At 32.1% G+C, this 17329-nt stretch overlaps 5 protein-coding genes across 5 annotated transcripts; 2 read left to right on the forward strand and 3 right to left on the reverse strand.

Moving 5' to 3' along the window:
• Positions 1-2104: 2104 nt before the first annotated feature.
• On the reverse strand, positions 2105-3674 carry Seipin (lipid droplet biogenesis associated protein seipin). Its single transcript, XM_072007941.1, has 4 exons — positions 3253-3674; positions 2969-3114; positions 2380-2907; positions 2105-2311 (listed from the first exon to the last, which is right to left on the reverse strand). The coding sequence occupies exons 1-4, from the start codon at positions 3474-3476 to the stop codon at positions 2202-2204; spliced, it is 1008 nt and encodes a 335-aa protein (XP_071864042.1). The 5' UTR covers positions 3477-3674; the 3' UTR covers positions 2105-2201.
• A 180-nt stretch (positions 3675-3854) lies between these two features.
• Positions 3855-6045, reverse strand: Rbbp5 (retinoblastoma binding protein 5). Its single transcript, XM_072007937.1, has 7 exons — positions 5929-6045; positions 5829-5854; positions 5582-5754; positions 5285-5513; positions 4758-5213; positions 4250-4658; positions 3855-4183 (listed from the first exon to the last, which is right to left on the reverse strand). The coding sequence occupies exons 1-7, from the start codon at positions 5945-5947 to the stop codon at positions 4098-4100; spliced, it is 1398 nt and encodes a 465-aa protein (XP_071864038.1). The 5' UTR covers positions 5948-6045; the 3' UTR covers positions 3855-4097.
• A 257-nt stretch (positions 6046-6302) lies between these two features.
• On the forward strand, positions 6303-8138 carry Mrps29 (mitochondrial ribosomal protein S29). Its single transcript, XM_072007940.1, has 6 exons — positions 6303-6407; positions 6547-6873; positions 6998-7090; positions 7165-7301; positions 7425-7772; positions 7859-8138. The coding sequence occupies exons 1-6, from the start codon at positions 6392-6394 to the stop codon at positions 8096-8098; spliced, it is 1161 nt and encodes a 386-aa protein (XP_071864041.1). The 5' UTR covers positions 6303-6391; the 3' UTR covers positions 8099-8138.
• Positions 8139-8487: 349 nt separating this feature from the next.
• On the reverse strand, positions 8488-10535 carry Ref(2)p (refractory to sigma P). The gene is made up of 4 exons (XM_072007939.1): positions 9982-10535; positions 9279-9784; positions 8916-9188; positions 8488-8805 (listed from the first exon to the last, which is right to left on the reverse strand). Exons 1-4 carry the CDS (start codon positions 10166-10168, stop codon positions 8566-8568), a joined length of 1206 nt encoding a protein of 401 aa, XP_071864040.1. The 5' UTR covers positions 10169-10535; the 3' UTR covers positions 8488-8565.
• A 763-nt stretch (positions 10536-11298) lies between these two features.
• Positions 11299-16447, forward strand: LOC139989331 (glutamate receptor 1). The gene is made up of 9 exons (XM_072007585.1): positions 11299-11967; positions 12050-12555; positions 12640-12963; positions 13767-13932; positions 14024-14232; positions 14491-14580; positions 14655-14824; positions 14926-15102; positions 16216-16447. Exons 1-9 carry the CDS (start codon positions 11796-11798, stop codon positions 16316-16318), a joined length of 1917 nt encoding a protein of 638 aa, XP_071863686.1. The 5' UTR covers positions 11299-11795; the 3' UTR covers positions 16319-16447.
• Positions 16448-17329: the final 882 nt, after the last annotated feature.

Genomic DNA, 17329 nt, shown 5'->3' on the forward strand with positions numbered 1-17329 from the left:
AAAATCATTTCTGGACATACCATCTGGATGGTTAATGACAAACACGAAGTAAGCGTGAACGTTTTCGGCAGTACTTCATTTGCAAGGGAAAAATTACACTATGACTCGTCCAAATATTCGAATTTGCATTTAAATCGAACTTCCATTGTTGACAAATTGAATTAGTAGAAATTATTTTAATTACTGCTTATAATTATTAGAGGACCTAATTTTATGTTACTTTGATATACATGTAGATTACATATAGATTACAAACATGTAATACCTACTGAAGTGTATCGATTCATCGTAATAGACATAACATGCCTAGCAAAAGACTAAATAAAAATACATTTACATGCCTCTGTTATACTTGTAAGATAAATTCGATTAACTTCAACTAAATAATGACGAGAAGTAACTTTCATAACCTGCAAAATGCAGTTTAAAGTAAATCGAAAGTCCTTAAAGAAAGAAGAACTAACGGAACGAACGGAGATAAAGACAAAGAAGCAAACGAGAATCTCGCACACCTGTCTGAATCTCGAGTAACGAGTTAAGAGAAACATAAGACGACCCCACAAATTCATGCTGCTCCCTTAAGCTCTTTTTCTTAACCCATCGTATTGCGCGAAGTCTTGATGACGTAGAAAACCGGTTCCATAGTATTTATGCATCGTGTGTACGCCGCTTACGCCTTTACAAATGCATAAAATGCATCCAACCCTTTCGTCTCTTTACTTACCAACACTTACACGCGTAAGATTTCTTTCGTTCAACATCACTTTTTTCCTTTTAGCATGCCAAGTCACACTATATACGGGGTGTACCATTTTAATCTTTACGATGATTACAATACACATATTATAAAACAGATGTATATTTGTTATTCGAAAAGATACTTCAAATGGAACTTACACTATTTCAAAATAGCCCTCTTCCGATGGACGTAAATCTCATCTAAATAAGGTTATCTCCAAGTTCTTAAAATGATCCTTTCCTATCAGATAAGTTATCCTAGGAGAGTTTAAACTATTTCGAGACAAATTCGTTGTCTTATGATGTGTTTGTCTGTGAAGGTCATTTAAAATTACTTACAGTAATTTAAAGTCATCTTTCGCTAGATATCCAGAAAACATTCCTTATGTATTCGAGAAGATTACCTTGATCATCAATGTTTTCATTTATCACATATCCCTGAATGGATAAGAATAAAGGAATTCTAATAATTTATTAGCGTTGCTTTAAATAGTTTGTGAAACAATAAAGTGGAAGAATCAAAATTTGACAACCTGTACGTAATCGAAACATTTAAACACATTTTCGTAATAATGCTTAAGCATGAAATATCGGAAACTTCTTCTGTTTTGTTTCTAACAAGTTTTTATGAAGTTAATATAACGTTGTACGCACCTTTACTACATTCCGCTTATTATTCAGGAATTTCTCAAACATGACGGAGAAAAACATTGCAGCGTTCATTGGAGAATGTTCGAAAGCGTCAAAACTGTAACGGAAAGCGCAAAACTTTAAAATGTTTACGATTTCATTTTATTTCACAAGATGGCGTTGTTAACTAAGCCGCGAAGGAGATTTCAAGTTTGAAATATGTAATGCAAATAATGTAAATAAATATGTCTATACTTCAAATAAAAAGATTTTATAATTTAAACTACAAATTACTTATAATTGACACGTTTAAACATTATTATAATTTATCGACAGGTAGAAAGTACAGCATAAGATGGAAAACTATTTTACCAAGTTTTAGTTTGTCTACGAAAAACAATAATCGATCTCTCGAAATTCCGACCTCAAGCATAAAAGCAAAGTAAAGATTCATTCAATAAATAAAATCAAATCAAAGTAAAGATTATTTCAATATATATAACAAATATGTCCTGCAATCAGAAAACTACATATAGCCGAAATTATAGGTTGAAGTTTGGTCGCGAATTTTTTTGAAATCTCTGTCAATCTCAACCAGATCCAAGGCTGCAATATTCTCACACCACTAATAAAATGACATAAGATGACATTACAATACATAAAAAATGTCATAAACCTTTTAATATACTTCAATTACAATAGAAGTAAATAAAATATTTAAGTACAGAAAAATAAATATTTTTATAACGTACATATATTTTTTTCGTTTACACTTATAAGCTACGTTCGTACACATATAATATTGTCATATAATTTGCATTATGGAATGTAGATTATTTCATTAATTCAATGCGAGAGGGATGAGATTCTTCTCCAGACTTAACAAGATGTGGTACTATATAAGATGCAGCAATATCTTCTGATGATGACGAATCTGATGATTCTTTAAAAAATAAGTCAGTTCAATTATATTTAATTTATCAAAAGAATATAACTCAACAAGTAACTTACGCTCATTTGTAGCTTTATGTTCTCTTTCTTCTTCTGTGTTTAATTCTTTATTATATTCTTGTTTTTCTTCAACCTTTTTACCTTCTTCATAATTGAAACCATCATCTCCAGAGTCTTCATAAATGGTAAAATGAAGATAGCAAAGGGTACATACAAGTGCTATGAAAAACAAATTTGTACCGATGCCAACAATACCAGATAGAATCGGCCAATGAAACATTAAATAGCGTAGACCCGATAAGTGTGCATTTATCGTAATACTTGCAGAGTAGAATTCAATATGTCTTGATTGTATTTCGATATAAATAATTGTAACTGGATGATTTTGGTTTTCTTCGAAATTATCAAATAATTCAAGAACTACATTTTGTTTTTCCTCTGTAGTGCCAAAAATCATCATAGGTGAAAATGTAAGTGTTGTAAGTGCATGTAATAATGTGCTACGGTAATGTAACATGGTAGATCTACATGCATGTTCTAGGAGGAAACCATCTCTGCTGCGTAATTGAGCACAAACCATGAACATACCTATTTAAAAATTATATTTATTAGATATTATTTTTAATTTCCATTGAGACTTAGAAATTACCAAGTTCCTTATTGGCTGGGGACTCTGGCATTTCTAGATGTAAATTGACTTTATATGGCTGGCCAACCATTAAAAGCTGCTGTTTATTTGTTAATTGCACATATGCCGATGGAAAGCTACAAATCCCTTTTTCTTCATTACATGACCTGTAACATGGAAGAACTATGTAATCAAACTGTAACAGTAGAATGCATATAACATAATGTTTCAAAGAACAAAAAATAATATGCTTCAAGATATAATTCTTTTTTTCCATTAACGTACAAGTGAGAAGTGAAGCTCACTTGAATTGCAGATGTACTGGCCGTACGTATGAGATGCTCGGTACATAGGCATAATAAAATGCTGTGTAGAGAAACACAGATAACCAAACAATAACGATCCCACTAATAATAATAATTCCGCCACTTATAAGTACATCTCTAGCAGATTGTGCACTTCTTTTTGTTTTATTCTGCACATGAAATAACTTTTTATAAACTTGTTCTGATAACCTCGAAATTAACATTGTAAACGAAATTTGATGTACTCAAAGTTACAAGTTAATCCAAATACTACGCAATTTTAATTGCGCTTTCAAAAATCGCTACATAAGATAAGATAAGCCATTTATCGATTAGTTAATTTGTTTTTTAAATAATTCAGCAGTAAAATATAGGTTAACTGCATTTCAACTTGTACTTTTCTTAAAATTGGTAGTATTGATACCAGAGTACATATGCATTGTACGTAGGTATCGTATAAGGTATAAGATACGCAATTATTCTATATGGTCAAGTTGTAACAAGAGCTGCTAAAATTGTTTAGCTGGGATATAAACAGCTCTTAAAGACATTAAAAGATATATATTACATTAAATTCGTTATTTAGTAAATACATACAGAAATTGAAAATTGTCTTCATTTATTTCAACATATATAATAGATCTTTAAAATCTTAAGACAGGTTTTCAATATAAAAACACATGAGGCTGAAAGGTATAAGGTACATTCCATAGGAAGTAATACATTTTATAACATACATTATGACTATAAAATATTATCGCAGTCAACAATATACATGAAGTATTTTTAGTCGATCTGTACATTACAAAATACTTTTTACGTTAAAGCGGAGAATATATTCGAATTTATTTTCCTTTTCTGTGTTCCAACCTTGGTCTTCCTTTCTTGGTTGTTGGTTTATCTTTCCCTTTATTTAATAATGGGTGAGTTTCTGAAAAATAATAATAAATTACGTAAACCTGTTATCAATCAAATTAGCATACATGAAAGGTCTTACCATCTACTGGTGCACCTTGTAAGTGAATATCATGAGAACGATGTTTTTTCATAGGTGGCTCATGCAATGTTGTTTGAGTATCTTCTGAATCTTCTACATCTGGTGATATTGGTAAAAACTGCAATGAACCAATATCTTCCATTTCTTCGTCAGAACTGCAAAAAGCAGCCACTCTATCTATAGATGCAACATCTACTTCTATCTCCTCATCTTGAGCCTCTTCGCCTTGCACCACAGATTTATCTTCATCACTCAAATCAAATTCACTTTCTCTTTCTTCATATTCAACATTTTCATCTAGTTCTTTAAAATCTGGGGCAAATGCAGACCAATTTTCAACTTGATTTTGTGCCCAAATAGAAACAACACCAGATGATATGGAAGCAATAATTGGTCTCACTGGATGCCACTGCATTATTATAAATTTTTATAACATTATAATTTTGTGAAGGTTCAAATTAGAAGTTAAATTTATAATACTGATGTACTAGAGATTTATAATACCTACAACAACATCAAGTAATAATTCTCCTTTAGTTCCATGTAAAATTTTTACTAAATTTCCAATACTTTTTTCCCATACATATAGAGCATGTTGTCTTGCAGATCCAGCACAAACATATTCCCCATCTCCAGAAAAACAACACTTCTTCCACATAGTTTTGTTTACAAGATCTTGCAATTTTTGTATTGGTTCTGGTTCACCATCTTTTCCACAAGCTAGTACTTCAGTACTATCATATACACGAATTACTCTATCTGATGTATTTACTAAGAAACAAGAACCACGTCTAGCAAATTCAATGCTCTTTACAGCTGTATTACTAGCTGTGCCTTGTGATATTTTATAAGAAGCTTTCACAGTTAAGGATTCCACATCAAGAACTAGAATTCTACCACGAGCATTTCCAGTATAAACATAATCTCCTCGACGATCAAAAGATGCTACTATGTTCAAATCACTCTAAAATAAATGAATATTAAAAATCAATATTAAAAATACTTATTAGTAGTAGTATTAATCATATTGCATACATCATCATCAAGAGGAATAACTCTATGTGTACCCTCAACATCAACCATTACTGCTGCATGTCTCATTGGACACACTAAAAATTTATTAAGATTTCTTGGATGAAATTGAACTTTTAATATTGGAGAAGGAAATCTATATTTTTGATCACATTCTCCAGATAACACATCCCATATACAAACATTATTATCTGTAGATGCACTTAATAATTTATGACCATTCCTGGACCAGCTAATTAACAAAGACAGTGTTATAAAATAATTAAAATAATTGATAATAAATTATTTCAGGTCACTTACCTCAATGAACATACAGGATGTACATGTGCACTAATGATTTTAGCAACACCACGTGTTAAAAAATCCCAAATAACAATTCTACCATCATTACACCCAACAGCGAGAAGAGTTCCCCTTTTATTAAATGTACAAGTGACTGCTAATGATATGCAATCTAATGTCCCATCAAACTCCTAATGATTATAAACATTATATCTGTAGGATTAAGAATTAAAAAATGTACGTTATTTTTATAAAAATATTTTACCTCTGGATAATTCTGACCAAATGATTCTGTAAAAAAGAAATTATATATATTGAGAAAGTTATATTATTATATTTGAAAATAGACTTTACTAAATATTTACCTAATAATTCTAAATTCATTTTTACTTTATTATGTATATATCTACTTTATAGAAATTATTAGAGCTATTGCTATACAACAGCTTGTAGCATAATTTAATAATTTCAGTAGGTTTTACATGTCCCTAGAATTAACTATTTAGAAATGGTATTGTATACAAAAAATATTATTAATTGTTTCTTCATAAATAATACTTTAATTTAATAAAAAATAAGCTTTATATAAAAATAATTATGTAATATATAAAATTATTATATGTGACTTTATACAATTAATTTCCATAGGAATATTTTGAACAATCTATTGAATCCAGTATCAGCAGGTTTTCGAACACTGGAATAGTAAATATGGCTACTTGCGTTATGGCTACTTGTGTTTGTACTACTTTACAGTGAATATATATTTTAGAATTTATAATTATTTACGAAAAAAGAATTATCATTAGCTAAAATACTGTAAATAACATGTTGTCCCGTACTTGTATGTTTATTCTATTTGTAAATTATAATTTAATTTATATAGAAAAAAATTATATTTATATGCTTTTTCTACATATTTATTGTAAACATTCATACCACCTAATGTAATTCTTAATAATTGTTTCTTTTTATATTGTTAGGTTTTTTATTTAGTGGAATGTGCATTAGAAGTAGTCGACGGACAATAATATCAGCTGCTACGAAAGAAGTAGCGGATCAGACAAATCTTTCATCGTTCCGTATTTCGGAATCTAACCCTGCAGAACACGATGAAAGTTGTTTAAATCATATTTATACGATTCCTTCAAATATTACAACATTATTAATGGCGAACACGACACTTGAATTAAGAAAGCAAGTACAAATTTTCAGAGAACTTGGCATTTTAGTTAGGCAACCTGCAATTGAAGTGATATCATACTTAGAACAAACTGATTATACGAAGCCTATAAACAAATATGTTCTTTGTATCCTTTTGAATTTGACAATTATGTGTGGTTTATGATATTTATTCAGTTAATAGTAACTTAACAGTAACTAAGGAGAATGTATGATGTAATTATATGCAACTGTATTTTCACTACCTACTAGATGGTAAACATGGAGCAGGAAAAACAACAATATTACTACATTTGGTTCATTATGGTCTTGCAAAGTCCTTTTTTGTACTTCATTTACCATGGGGTATGATATCAATTATATTGAGTAGTATATTATTTTTAGAATATACACTCATAAATTTAATTCCATATTTTTAGTTCAAAATTGGTTTCGATATGCTAGGGACGCTACTGCATCTCCTCTGGAACCAGATAAACTAGACTTACCTGAATCAGCAACAAAATGGTTAAAGTATATGAAACAGTTAAACAATGTGGCATTATCACAGCTTGATGTAAGTAATAAGTAAGACTTATATAGAATATACTTCTTATAAAGATATACTTCTTATATAGACTTATATAGACTTATATACTTATATAGACTATTATATAGAATTCAAGTAATTAATTTATAGTTGAAGACCACTAAGGAATATACATGGTCCCAAAGAGAAGTTACAAAACTTGGAGATTCACTTTCTAATCTTATTGAATTCGGGATACAGAGAAATAAATTTGCGTGTGGTGTTATTAATGCTTTGGTGGATGAGCTCAAAATAGCCAGTACAGCAGGAAAATGTAGAACATTAGTTGTTATAGATGGTTTTAATGCTCTTACATCTGGCATTACAAATGTACATGATGAAAATCGTGTATATGTACCACCTGATAAGATATCGATAACATCTGCATTTTTAAGTATCGTAGACTACAATTGGTGTAATGGTGCTGCAGTATTAACAGTAGATAAAAGAGCAAACAGAGTATGCAACAATTGGTGTAATATGGTTTAAAACAAAACTACTATTATCAAAAACTATAATGGATATTTTATATTTTTTATTTACAGGATAAAAGAGATTCTGATTATCCAACATATTTACTTGGTAAGAAAGGATTTGAACATTTAGATCCCTTTCTTCCCATTTGCGTCGACGACTATTCAGTACAAGAATTCGAAACTATCCTAAATTATTATAAAGATCGAAAATGGATCAAAAACGTTAGTCGTCAAGGACAAAAAGAATTGGAATTACTATCCAATAAAAATCCTTCTACGCTTTGGACACTTTGTAAACCGTTATATTAAAGTCACTTTATATACAAATATATGTTGTTACTCAGAAATTGATTAATTACTTCGTATTGTTTTTTTCTTTATACATATATATACACACACACATATATATATATGTTTATGGTTTTTATTTAATTAATAACATTTTAGTCTAATATTTTTGACTACAATAAAAATTCACGTTTGATTATCTTTACATGCTACTTTATTAACATGAATACATTAAGTGGGGAGGAATGTCTACATTACATAATGCTACATTTTATTTTCATTTTATAACAGAAAAAGTATGTACCATACATATATATATAAATATATATAATATATATTGTATATGATAATATATAATATATATGATAATATATAATATATATTATATATATATAATAATATATATTATATATATATATATGAACTATATGTTATAAGCTATAGTCGTATAATGATAAATTTCATAAAATGTTAAACTTAATATTTATTTATTTGGTAGGCTGCAATATCTCCAAGACATTATCAATATTACCATTTTCAACACCCAACAAATAAGTCAATAATCCACTCTGATTTGAGAATCCCATCTTTATCATAGTTTTAACAGCTTCATTAATTCTTGGATTTTCATGATATATTTCTTGGTAATTCGTTTCTCTTGATAATTCAGAGTAAAGTGTTTCAGCTGAAGATCCTGCTGATGGTGGTGCCGTTGAAGAGGAACAAGTCTTATAACAATAATACAAATATAATTTTTAAAAATAAAAATACAATTCTCTCTCTTACAAACTTTGTATTGTACACCTTACATTAGTTTGAATTGTTTATAATACTTTACCTGTTTCGTACCAGTTCCATTCATATTGGATGAAGCTGAAGATGTTTGATTAACTTCAGTAGTGTCATTTTTATCTATAATAGTCCATTCATCTGCTACTACCTTTGTAGCAGCACTGTCTTGACTTTCTGTTGATGCAACATCTGACGCTTGTTCTATATCACCCTTTGCATTATCAAGTAACTTCCTTCCTTCTCCAGGAAATTTTGTGGAATTATTTTCATCTGTACATTTATCATCCTTAGATTCTTTTCTTTCTTTAGGTTTGTGACTCTGTGAAATATATGAACGAATAGAATCAGAACATGTTTATACTATTTTTGCAAATTTCATTAGTTTCGAATTTTTTTAGTGTAGCATTACCTTACAAGATTCTGGATCAACAGCATGTGCTTCTAATAGTGTATCAACAAAATTATATAAATATGGTGCATAAATTCCCAACCAAGGATAAATGTTACAATGATTACTTTGGGATTTATTTTCATCAGAAGTATGTTTTTTATTATAATACACACCACTCTTTTTCAGAATTTTTCTCAAATGGTGAAACAAACTTCGAGTATGATGAATTTCTAATGGTTTTGGCATACGGATCATATAATGATCCGAATGTATCTGTGCTATCTCACATTGTTCACATAAATCATAATCTTCACATTGAATACATTTGTATCTAAATCCAATTATGTCATTATCACAACCATCACAATATACGCCAAAATGTACTGCTTTTTCTTTCTCATGACTTGGTGCTTTTTGCTCAGATGAAAAAGGTTTAATATATATTTTGTTATGCTGTCTCATTTCTTCCCTAGCAATTTGTAATTCTTCGTCAGATGATATTAAGATTTGATCACCATCAGCATCTGTAATATGTACATACATATGATCATTGTTTATGATTTAAATTGCATTATGTTTTGCATTGAATGTTATGAATTGCATTGAAAGTTTTCAATTAGAATTATTTGAGAGTTAAAAAAAAGAAGAAATGAACGATTTTATTACTGAATTTATAAAGAATAAATAAAATGACGTAATTATATTTATAAATAATAATTACCTTTCCAAGAAATGGTGAACTCTTTATCAGATAATTCCGGGAATATTGATATGACTTTTTGGCAGAAGTCATTAAAACTAAGGTGACAATTAGTCCGATTACCATGAAACTGTGAACTAGTTTGAGAACCAAACTTTCGAATTGCTTTGATGGAAGAGTCGTTATTTTGCAAATATACTTTATACATTATTGGATATTTATCTATATTGCTCAATTGGGAATAAAATTTGAATATGTATTCGTAAAAATCCACAAAAACAATTTATTTTTCACGATACACAAGTTTTCTTGCTAACCTTCACTGCCGTAATTCCAATGTCTAAACGATTTCTATTACGAATTACGACGCTTATATACGTGCGTCTGTTAAACACAAAATGGCGTTTCCGATAACTCAGTAGTTTTTTATTTTACGATTTTATAATTACATTTCAACAATATAATTGAATAACTCTGCTCATCCCGTACTTCGATCATCTATTGTTAAGCACAGGTAATATTGTGTTTATAAAACTTTCCAGTACGAATCAATAATGAATTTTTGTTGAAATTTGAACGGCGCCATTTTTGTATGAGAAGCAAGATTTGACAATCACGTGACATGCGCAGAAACGATGATTCACGACATTTATGATTCAGTTTATATCATTACTTTCCTATTATTGCATCAGATGATCAGACTCGGAATACTTTGACATTTTTCAATTTTTTAAAATTTATTTAATATTTATCTAAGTTATAATTGAAATGGCTGATTGAAATAACACATTGTGAATAATTATGATAAGAATTATGAAAATATTCTATTATTCAGATAATAAACTGTGAGTTACTTGATGACTTTTTATTCGTTATTTGTAACATTTTTATTTAATCATATTAATAATAATAATTCAATATATTCTAATAATTTATTCTTGCGCAATTTTTATGTTAGTTTCTAGCAGGGAGTATTTCTAATTTTTAGTTTCATGGTTTTCCCGAGTGATTTTCTCAATTTTATAAAAATGTTCCTTCATTTCCATTTTATTTTTCTTTTTTATTGTATGTTAACGAAAATTGACGGAAAATAATTCGACATTTATGCATTAATAACGACTATTATATAAATTACCTACATATGTATACGTTTCGTTTATGAGTAATCGTTTGTAAAAAGAGAGATTAATCACTAAAACTTCCTGTTAAAATGTAATTTGCTAATGGAATGTAGATCGATATATATCATCTACCTAATGTTATGACACATTGAAATGGACTTTACATATAATAGACAAGCAAGACTTGAATCGTTCAAAGTTGCTTAGTTGGCAATTTTTCATTAATTAATTTAATTAATTAATTGATTAAGCATTCTGTTCATTATAAATATTTTTTCAATATTTTAATCGGTTTTTATAATTTTTAGTATTAACTAATTAAAGTTTTTAAATGTATTAAATATGAAAATAATATTATTATCTCCTCTATTCCTTCTTCGCATTCAGCCTGTCATGTATCATCATTTACATTGTCGCTATAATAATTGTCAATAATATTGTTACATCCTATTTAATGGATTACTATCGTAGCTAACGTGATCGTATTTTTAAAAACTTGCATTTTTCACGTCAAAAGTTTGCACGAACGTTTCGTAAATATTTAATGTTCATCCTTGGATAAAAGTACTTGCATCTACTCACGAGAATTCAGTTATTAACGATTCTCGTAGCCTTTTGAATGTTCTCGACAACCCATTGTTTTTCTGTGTGATATACGCGTACACTATTCGTGACGTTCTAGAAAGAAGGAAAGAGACAATCAATTTGAACGCAATGAAAATTGTAATGTATTTAAATGTTATTTCTATCTTTTTTCATTTAACGGGAACTGAAATGTACAATAACGAAACGCTGTACATTCCTTTAATAAAATGGATTCGCAGTTACTATTCGGCTTCTGCTGTCTTTTTGTTGCATTCGTCTGGCGAGAATAAAAATTTCGATGGTACGATTTTCAAATATTAAATTTATTCACAATATGATAACTAGAAATACAATACGCATTTGCGCACTTTTACATTGTTTAGATTGGAAACTAACATATTTATCACATACATGGTCTCGTCTTCTTCATCGTGAACAAATTGCAACTTTAAGTAGCACATTCAAGAACATTCACGTGCTAGATAGAAATAATATCCTCCGACCGTTGGCCATTGTTCTTATATCCGGATCTGACGCAGTTTTTGAATTTTCAAAGTACTCGAAGTCCTTTAGAATATCCCATTTTGCATGGTTTGTGATATTCGTACCTACGGCGATGCCAGCGGAAAACTATTGTTACAATCCGCCGGGAAATCCATTTAATTTGTTATACGACACCGAAATGTTGGTAATGTGTCCTGGTGACCCTGTTCTTCGTGAATGGTATTCTGTGGATGGGAACAATACCGTCATTTCCGATTTAGTTAAGTGGTATCCAAAGAAACAATTGAAATCCCCAACAGCAGTTGTTGACTTATTGTCCAACTTGTCTCTGCACGAGAGGAGGAATGACCTGAAAGGAAAAGTTCTGCGAGCTGTTACTATCAAGGCAAAGATTTACACATTCACGCGTAACGATTCAGGTGGAGTCATCAGAGTTTTAACACGTACAATTTTCGTTCGTCTGTTGCAGAATTCGATATTCGCGACAAAAGATGACAAGTTGGAAGGATATTTTAATAGAGCGGTCAACGAGCTTAAAAAATATCTAAATTTTACTCTCGATATCGTGTCCGAGGAACTCGAATTTGGGAGTTTCAACGTGACAACGAAACGCTGGAATGGGGCATTTCGTTTAGTTGCTTCTGGAGAAGTAGATATCGGATTGTCCGATTTTTCGATGACCAATATTAGGCTTGATTATGTCGATTATACGGTTCCTATTATTACTACTAGAGATTGTTTGTATTTTAAGCAACCAGAAACGTCAGCGGTGAAATGGCTTGCTTATTATAAGGTATGTATATGTCGGAGATGAAAGGACAACGGGACACCTCTTTGGAATCACTCGGAAAAACCCTGATGCTGTAACAATTACGAAACAACCCAAACACTTATTCAAAACTTGAGACAATGAGCTTGGGCTCGTGTCGCCGAACGTAGCCACGGTCACGGGATGAACGTTCCACCTAACGGAAACGTGGAATTGCATAGCCCGCCTTTAATGAATTGGCCGTACCGATATTTGACAATAAACGATCTAATGGCCCCGTAGTTAGCCACATACGGATGATCGCCAGAAGGTGACGCATCATACACAATTGGCAGGCGGCCTTTGTTCTATCAGCCCGTATACTTATCGCTCGTTATGGGATTTTACTCGATTAATCCGATAATCTGGTGCCGTAAGGACACCTGATATAGTTTTACAGCAGTTTATAGCAGTTAATATAGTTTTATAGCAGCGACGAGGTGTGATTCTCTTGTTTGCAATCGAGGGACAGTGTATCACGAGTAGTGAGTCGAGTGTGACGTAAATCTTGAAGCAAAGTATATCGGTTATCCCGTGGACCGTGGATTCGTTATATCGACTCTAAGATCATTGTCATTATTGTTTGATTATTGAAGCCAGTTGTCTATCTTGTATTTGTGGTAATAAACGTTATCTCGATTGTACAACGACGATGAACAACCCAGGCGCAGATTCTTTACACGCCCCTAATCTCAGTCTTAACCTAAAACCGACATATATATGTATGTATTACAAAGTTACACTTATGTAGTTGCGATATTTACGACACGGTTAACACTTATTTTTAGGCATACAGTTTCGCGCTCTGGATGTCTCTACTCGTAACAATTATAATTGCTCAATTTACTTTGGCTTTTATAAGATCTCGAGTAGAATCCACTGATCTAACCGTGGAATTATACCATGAATTTATTCGAATTTGGGGTATATTCTGCCAGCAAGGTATTACAGAAGGTGAATCATTGGATTTTAGAGTTTTACCGCTTCAATGATCTTCTATCTTTTACATGAAAAATCAAGAATCTAATACAATTTCTTTTCTCAGGATTTCCACGGTATTCGTCGCTAAGGTTAGCATACTTTACCGTACTTGTTACCGGTATAGTGATATTCGCCGCTTATTCCGCGTCTATGATATCCTTTGTAACAGCTTACGTTCATAACCTACCTTTCCGCACGATCGAGGAGTTTGTGAATGATGGTACATACGATGTAATTCTCAATAAAGATTCCGCAGATTACGACATGTTTGCCGTAAGTTTGTCCAATAACGAAGAATTTTCATACGATATGCTTTCACTTTTACTCGTACGTTGAGACATTACATCACAAACGTTATGTGGCGTAATATGAACGATCGACATAACGTAACGGACGAGAAATGTATCGTTTCCTGAACGAACTACGAAAAAAAAAGAAAAAAAAAAAAAAACAAAAAAAATTGTATATATACATAGGTGGTTTCTAACGAATCAGACATCACGCTATAAAAAAATATAATTTGCTTTTCAGCTATCGAAAGATCCCGTATCGGAACATATGATGGCCAAACTAAGGCCGATACATACTCTACCAATCACCATAGAAGATGGATTTCAAAAGGTAAGGTTACTTTTATGGACACGATTTGATAACGCTTCGAGTGGAATTTCTGCAACTACCTTATATGTTTTCAGATCTGTGACGATCCTACATTAGTGTACTATAGCGGTTATGGTAAACAAATGCAGGGAATAGCGAATTTTCATATTCCTTGCGATATCGTCTGCATTAACTCTGGCCGAGTGGATAGTTTGTCCCTGATCCTTCCGAAAAATAGTCAATTCACCTCGATCCTGAATTACTAGTTGGTATCGATAGATACGTTATAAATGTCGATGATCTGTGAATAAGAGAATTTGATGTATCTTTCTGTTCGTAACTAAAATATTCATCGTAATGTTGCAGTGTGCAGAAACTTCTGAATACTGGTCTACTGAACCGGTTTAAGAACGAAGTATTTTTCATGAAGAAGAACACATTTCAGCCGGTCGGATTTTATAGCGTGGCATCTGTGTTAATAATCTTTTTCGGTGGTGTTTCACTAGCCCTTGTTATATTAATCGTAGAGATGTATTACAATAGGTATGGAAATTCTAAATAATTCAATCGCCTAATTAACAAAAGGTAAATTCGTTGATATATGCGTATCAAAGATTCAATGCAATTTTAACATGTAAGCAATTAGTGTGTGCTTCTCTTCAATTTGATCTTCTTCTAACTTAAAATAGTATAAAAGCAGTAGAATAACTATAAACGAACAAAATGTCACATTCCATTTTCTTTTTTCACAATCTCAAATTATAAACACATCTTGTGCATAATCGATGCAAAAGCATAATATGTACCAGACGACGACAGTTATAAAAGCTCTACTAAATCACATCTCATGCATATTCCGATAAAAATACGATAAATCCGATAATGCACGTGTATAAATACATGTTCTTATCGACGTTAATCTTTGCAATTTGTACGTAATCTGTTCGATTGCACGGTTGATGCGTACCGTGGGCCATTACGTTCCTAACGAGATACTATCCTCATCCTCAGATCTGCAAATTCGATAAATCCCAGTATGACCTGCGGTTACGGTTTCTCCACATTTTTAGTTCAGTTAGTTACCATCAGAAGCGGTCGGGAATCGCAAAAAGGAGAAGGATATGATCGAGTTTGTTGTTGTTAAAATTCGCGAACACGGTGGTGAGAATAAGAGCAAATAATCGATATTAAAGGAGATTCATTGGATGACATTAACAAAGTGTCCGCGTATTTTAACTGTCATTAAAAGGGATTTTACCGCTGACCCGTGGTAATTTAACGGATTAACCAGGTGTTTTTGTTGCGAGATGGCACGAATGACTCGTTACGCGATCATCATACTGCTGCTTCTGTCCGTTTCAGCGTTCTCGGTGGATATAAATGACGCTTACAAATATGTTCTCTTAATTAAGGACGTTCACAATTATTACAAAACATCTTGCATCATAATCGTGTGTTCAAACAGCCATACCAGTAAGTCTTGTTCACTCTTCTCGAAAATCGTATGTGTGAAAGTGGTAGACTTAACTGTTTCACGAATTAATTAGCTTGAAATGCGCAGTCAATATCGAGCCGTTATGTCTCTCGCTTAAAATACTTTCTTCCTCGGTTTGTTAATTCGTAAAAAGAAGCGAGCGCGAATAATTATCGTTTCAGACTTCAATCAAACGTCCTTGGCTTATATATGGTTACGGGCTTTCTCACAGCGAGGCATCTTGACCATGATCGTAAGCTTTTCTCAACTGTCACGCGAGGCTAGAAAATTCCAAGGCTACCTGACGCGCCCGTTGTACGTCGTCGCTCTTACTACAAAGGGGACCATGGATGAATTTTCGATGGCCACCAGACAGATCGATATGTCTTTATCCGTTTGGCTCTTGATGTTTCTACCGTATCGGGAAAATCCCATGCGAGACATTTGTCAAAATCCTATCGGAAACCCGTTCAATCTGATGTTCAACACAGAGATGCTGGTGCTCTGTTACGATCTGCCGCTCTTGACAGAGTGGTACGCGTTACGCGATAATCAAACAAGAATCTTCAACTTGGCTACCTGGCAAACTGGACAAGGTTTGAAACTCAAGACAACAAGTTCCTTGTATGCGAGGAGAAACAACATGTTTGGGCAAACGATACGCATATCGATCGTCCAGGTGAATGTTACGACAAACGCGAATGAATATTTATTGTCCCAGAGAATAATTATATTTTGTTTGAAAATTATGATTAATTCGAATTCAAGGAGTCTCCGTTTGTCGAGATAAAAAACGGAATTCTTTCGCACTTCTTCGGCAGAGTGATCAGAGAGCTGAGTAAATCGATGAATTTCAAGATCGAAGTGACAAGCTCGCTGCTGATATATGGTGATTTGAACAAGGACGATAATACCTGGACAGGGGTGGTAGGCGAAGTAGCGTCGGACAGAGCTGACTTCGGCGTCGCAGAGTTCAGCATGACTAATCATAGGCTGGACATAGTTGACTTTACCTTGCCACTAATTTTGTCTCGCAATAGAATATACTTTAAAAAACCTGATGGCACATATGTACAATGGTCCGCCTACTTTAAGGTTCTCTTTCTTAACGAAATATTTTATCCTTTCGCTTCTAACGCGCGATTACCACGCGAGAATCGGTGCTAGAGTTATAGAGTATTATTCTCTTTTTTTTTTATTATTATTATTATTATTTCTCTGACACGCATCGATTTTCACGAACCGTCGACATCACGATAATGGATTCCTGTTTTCAGACATTTAAAGCAGACGTCT

Source organism: Bombus fervidus, chromosome 7 (genome assembly GCF_041682495.2).
Source record: "Bombus fervidus isolate BK054 chromosome 7, iyBomFerv1, whole genome shotgun sequence".
NCBI classification, from domain to species: domain Eukaryota; kingdom Metazoa; phylum Arthropoda; class Insecta; order Hymenoptera; family Apidae; genus Bombus; species Bombus fervidus.

Excerpts from the sequence above, each read along its gene's own strand:
- Seipin (XM_072007941.1), bottom strand. The coding sequence starts at position 3,476 with ATGTTAATTTCGAGGTTATCAGAACAAGTTTATAAAAAGTTATTTCAT. Across the intron at positions 3,115-3,252 it reads CCAGTACATCTGCAATTCAA|GTCATGTAATGAAGAAAAAG; the intron begins GTGAGCTTCACT and ends TCCATGTTACAG. Across the intron at positions 2,312-2,379 it reads ACATAAAGCTACAAATGAGC|AATCATCAGATTCGTCATCA; the intron begins GTAAGTTACTTG and ends TATTTTTTAAAG.
- Rbbp5 (XM_072007937.1), bottom strand. Across the intron at positions 5,214-5,284 it reads TTATTCCTCTTGATGATGAT|AGTGATTTGAACATAGTAGC; the intron begins GTATGCAATATG and ends CATTTATTTTAG. Across the intron at positions 4,659-4,757 it reads AATTATTACTTGATGTTGTT|TGGCATCCAGTGAGACCAAT; the intron begins GTAGGTATTATA and ends ATAATAATGCAG.
- Mrps29 (XM_072007940.1), top strand. Across the intron at positions 7,302-7,424 it reads TGGCATTATCACAGCTTGAT|TTGAAGACCACTAAGGAATA; the intron begins GTAAGTAATAAG and ends ATTAATTTATAG. Across the intron at positions 7,773-7,858 it reads TAGATAAAAGAGCAAACAGA|GATAAAAGAGATTCTGATTA; the intron begins GTATGCAACAAT and ends TTTTATTTACAG.
- LOC139989331 (XM_072007585.1), top strand. The coding sequence starts at position 11,796 with ATGAAAATTGTAATGTATTTAAATGTTATTTCTATCTTTTTTCATTTA. Across the intron at positions 12,556-12,639 it reads TGCGAGCTGTTACTATCAAG|AATTCGATATTCGCGACAAA; the intron begins GCAAAGATTTAC and ends CGTCTGTTGCAG. Across the intron at positions 14,581-14,654 it reads TAGAAGATGGATTTCAAAAG|ATCTGTGACGATCCTACATT; the intron begins GTAAGGTTACTT and ends ATATGTTTTCAG.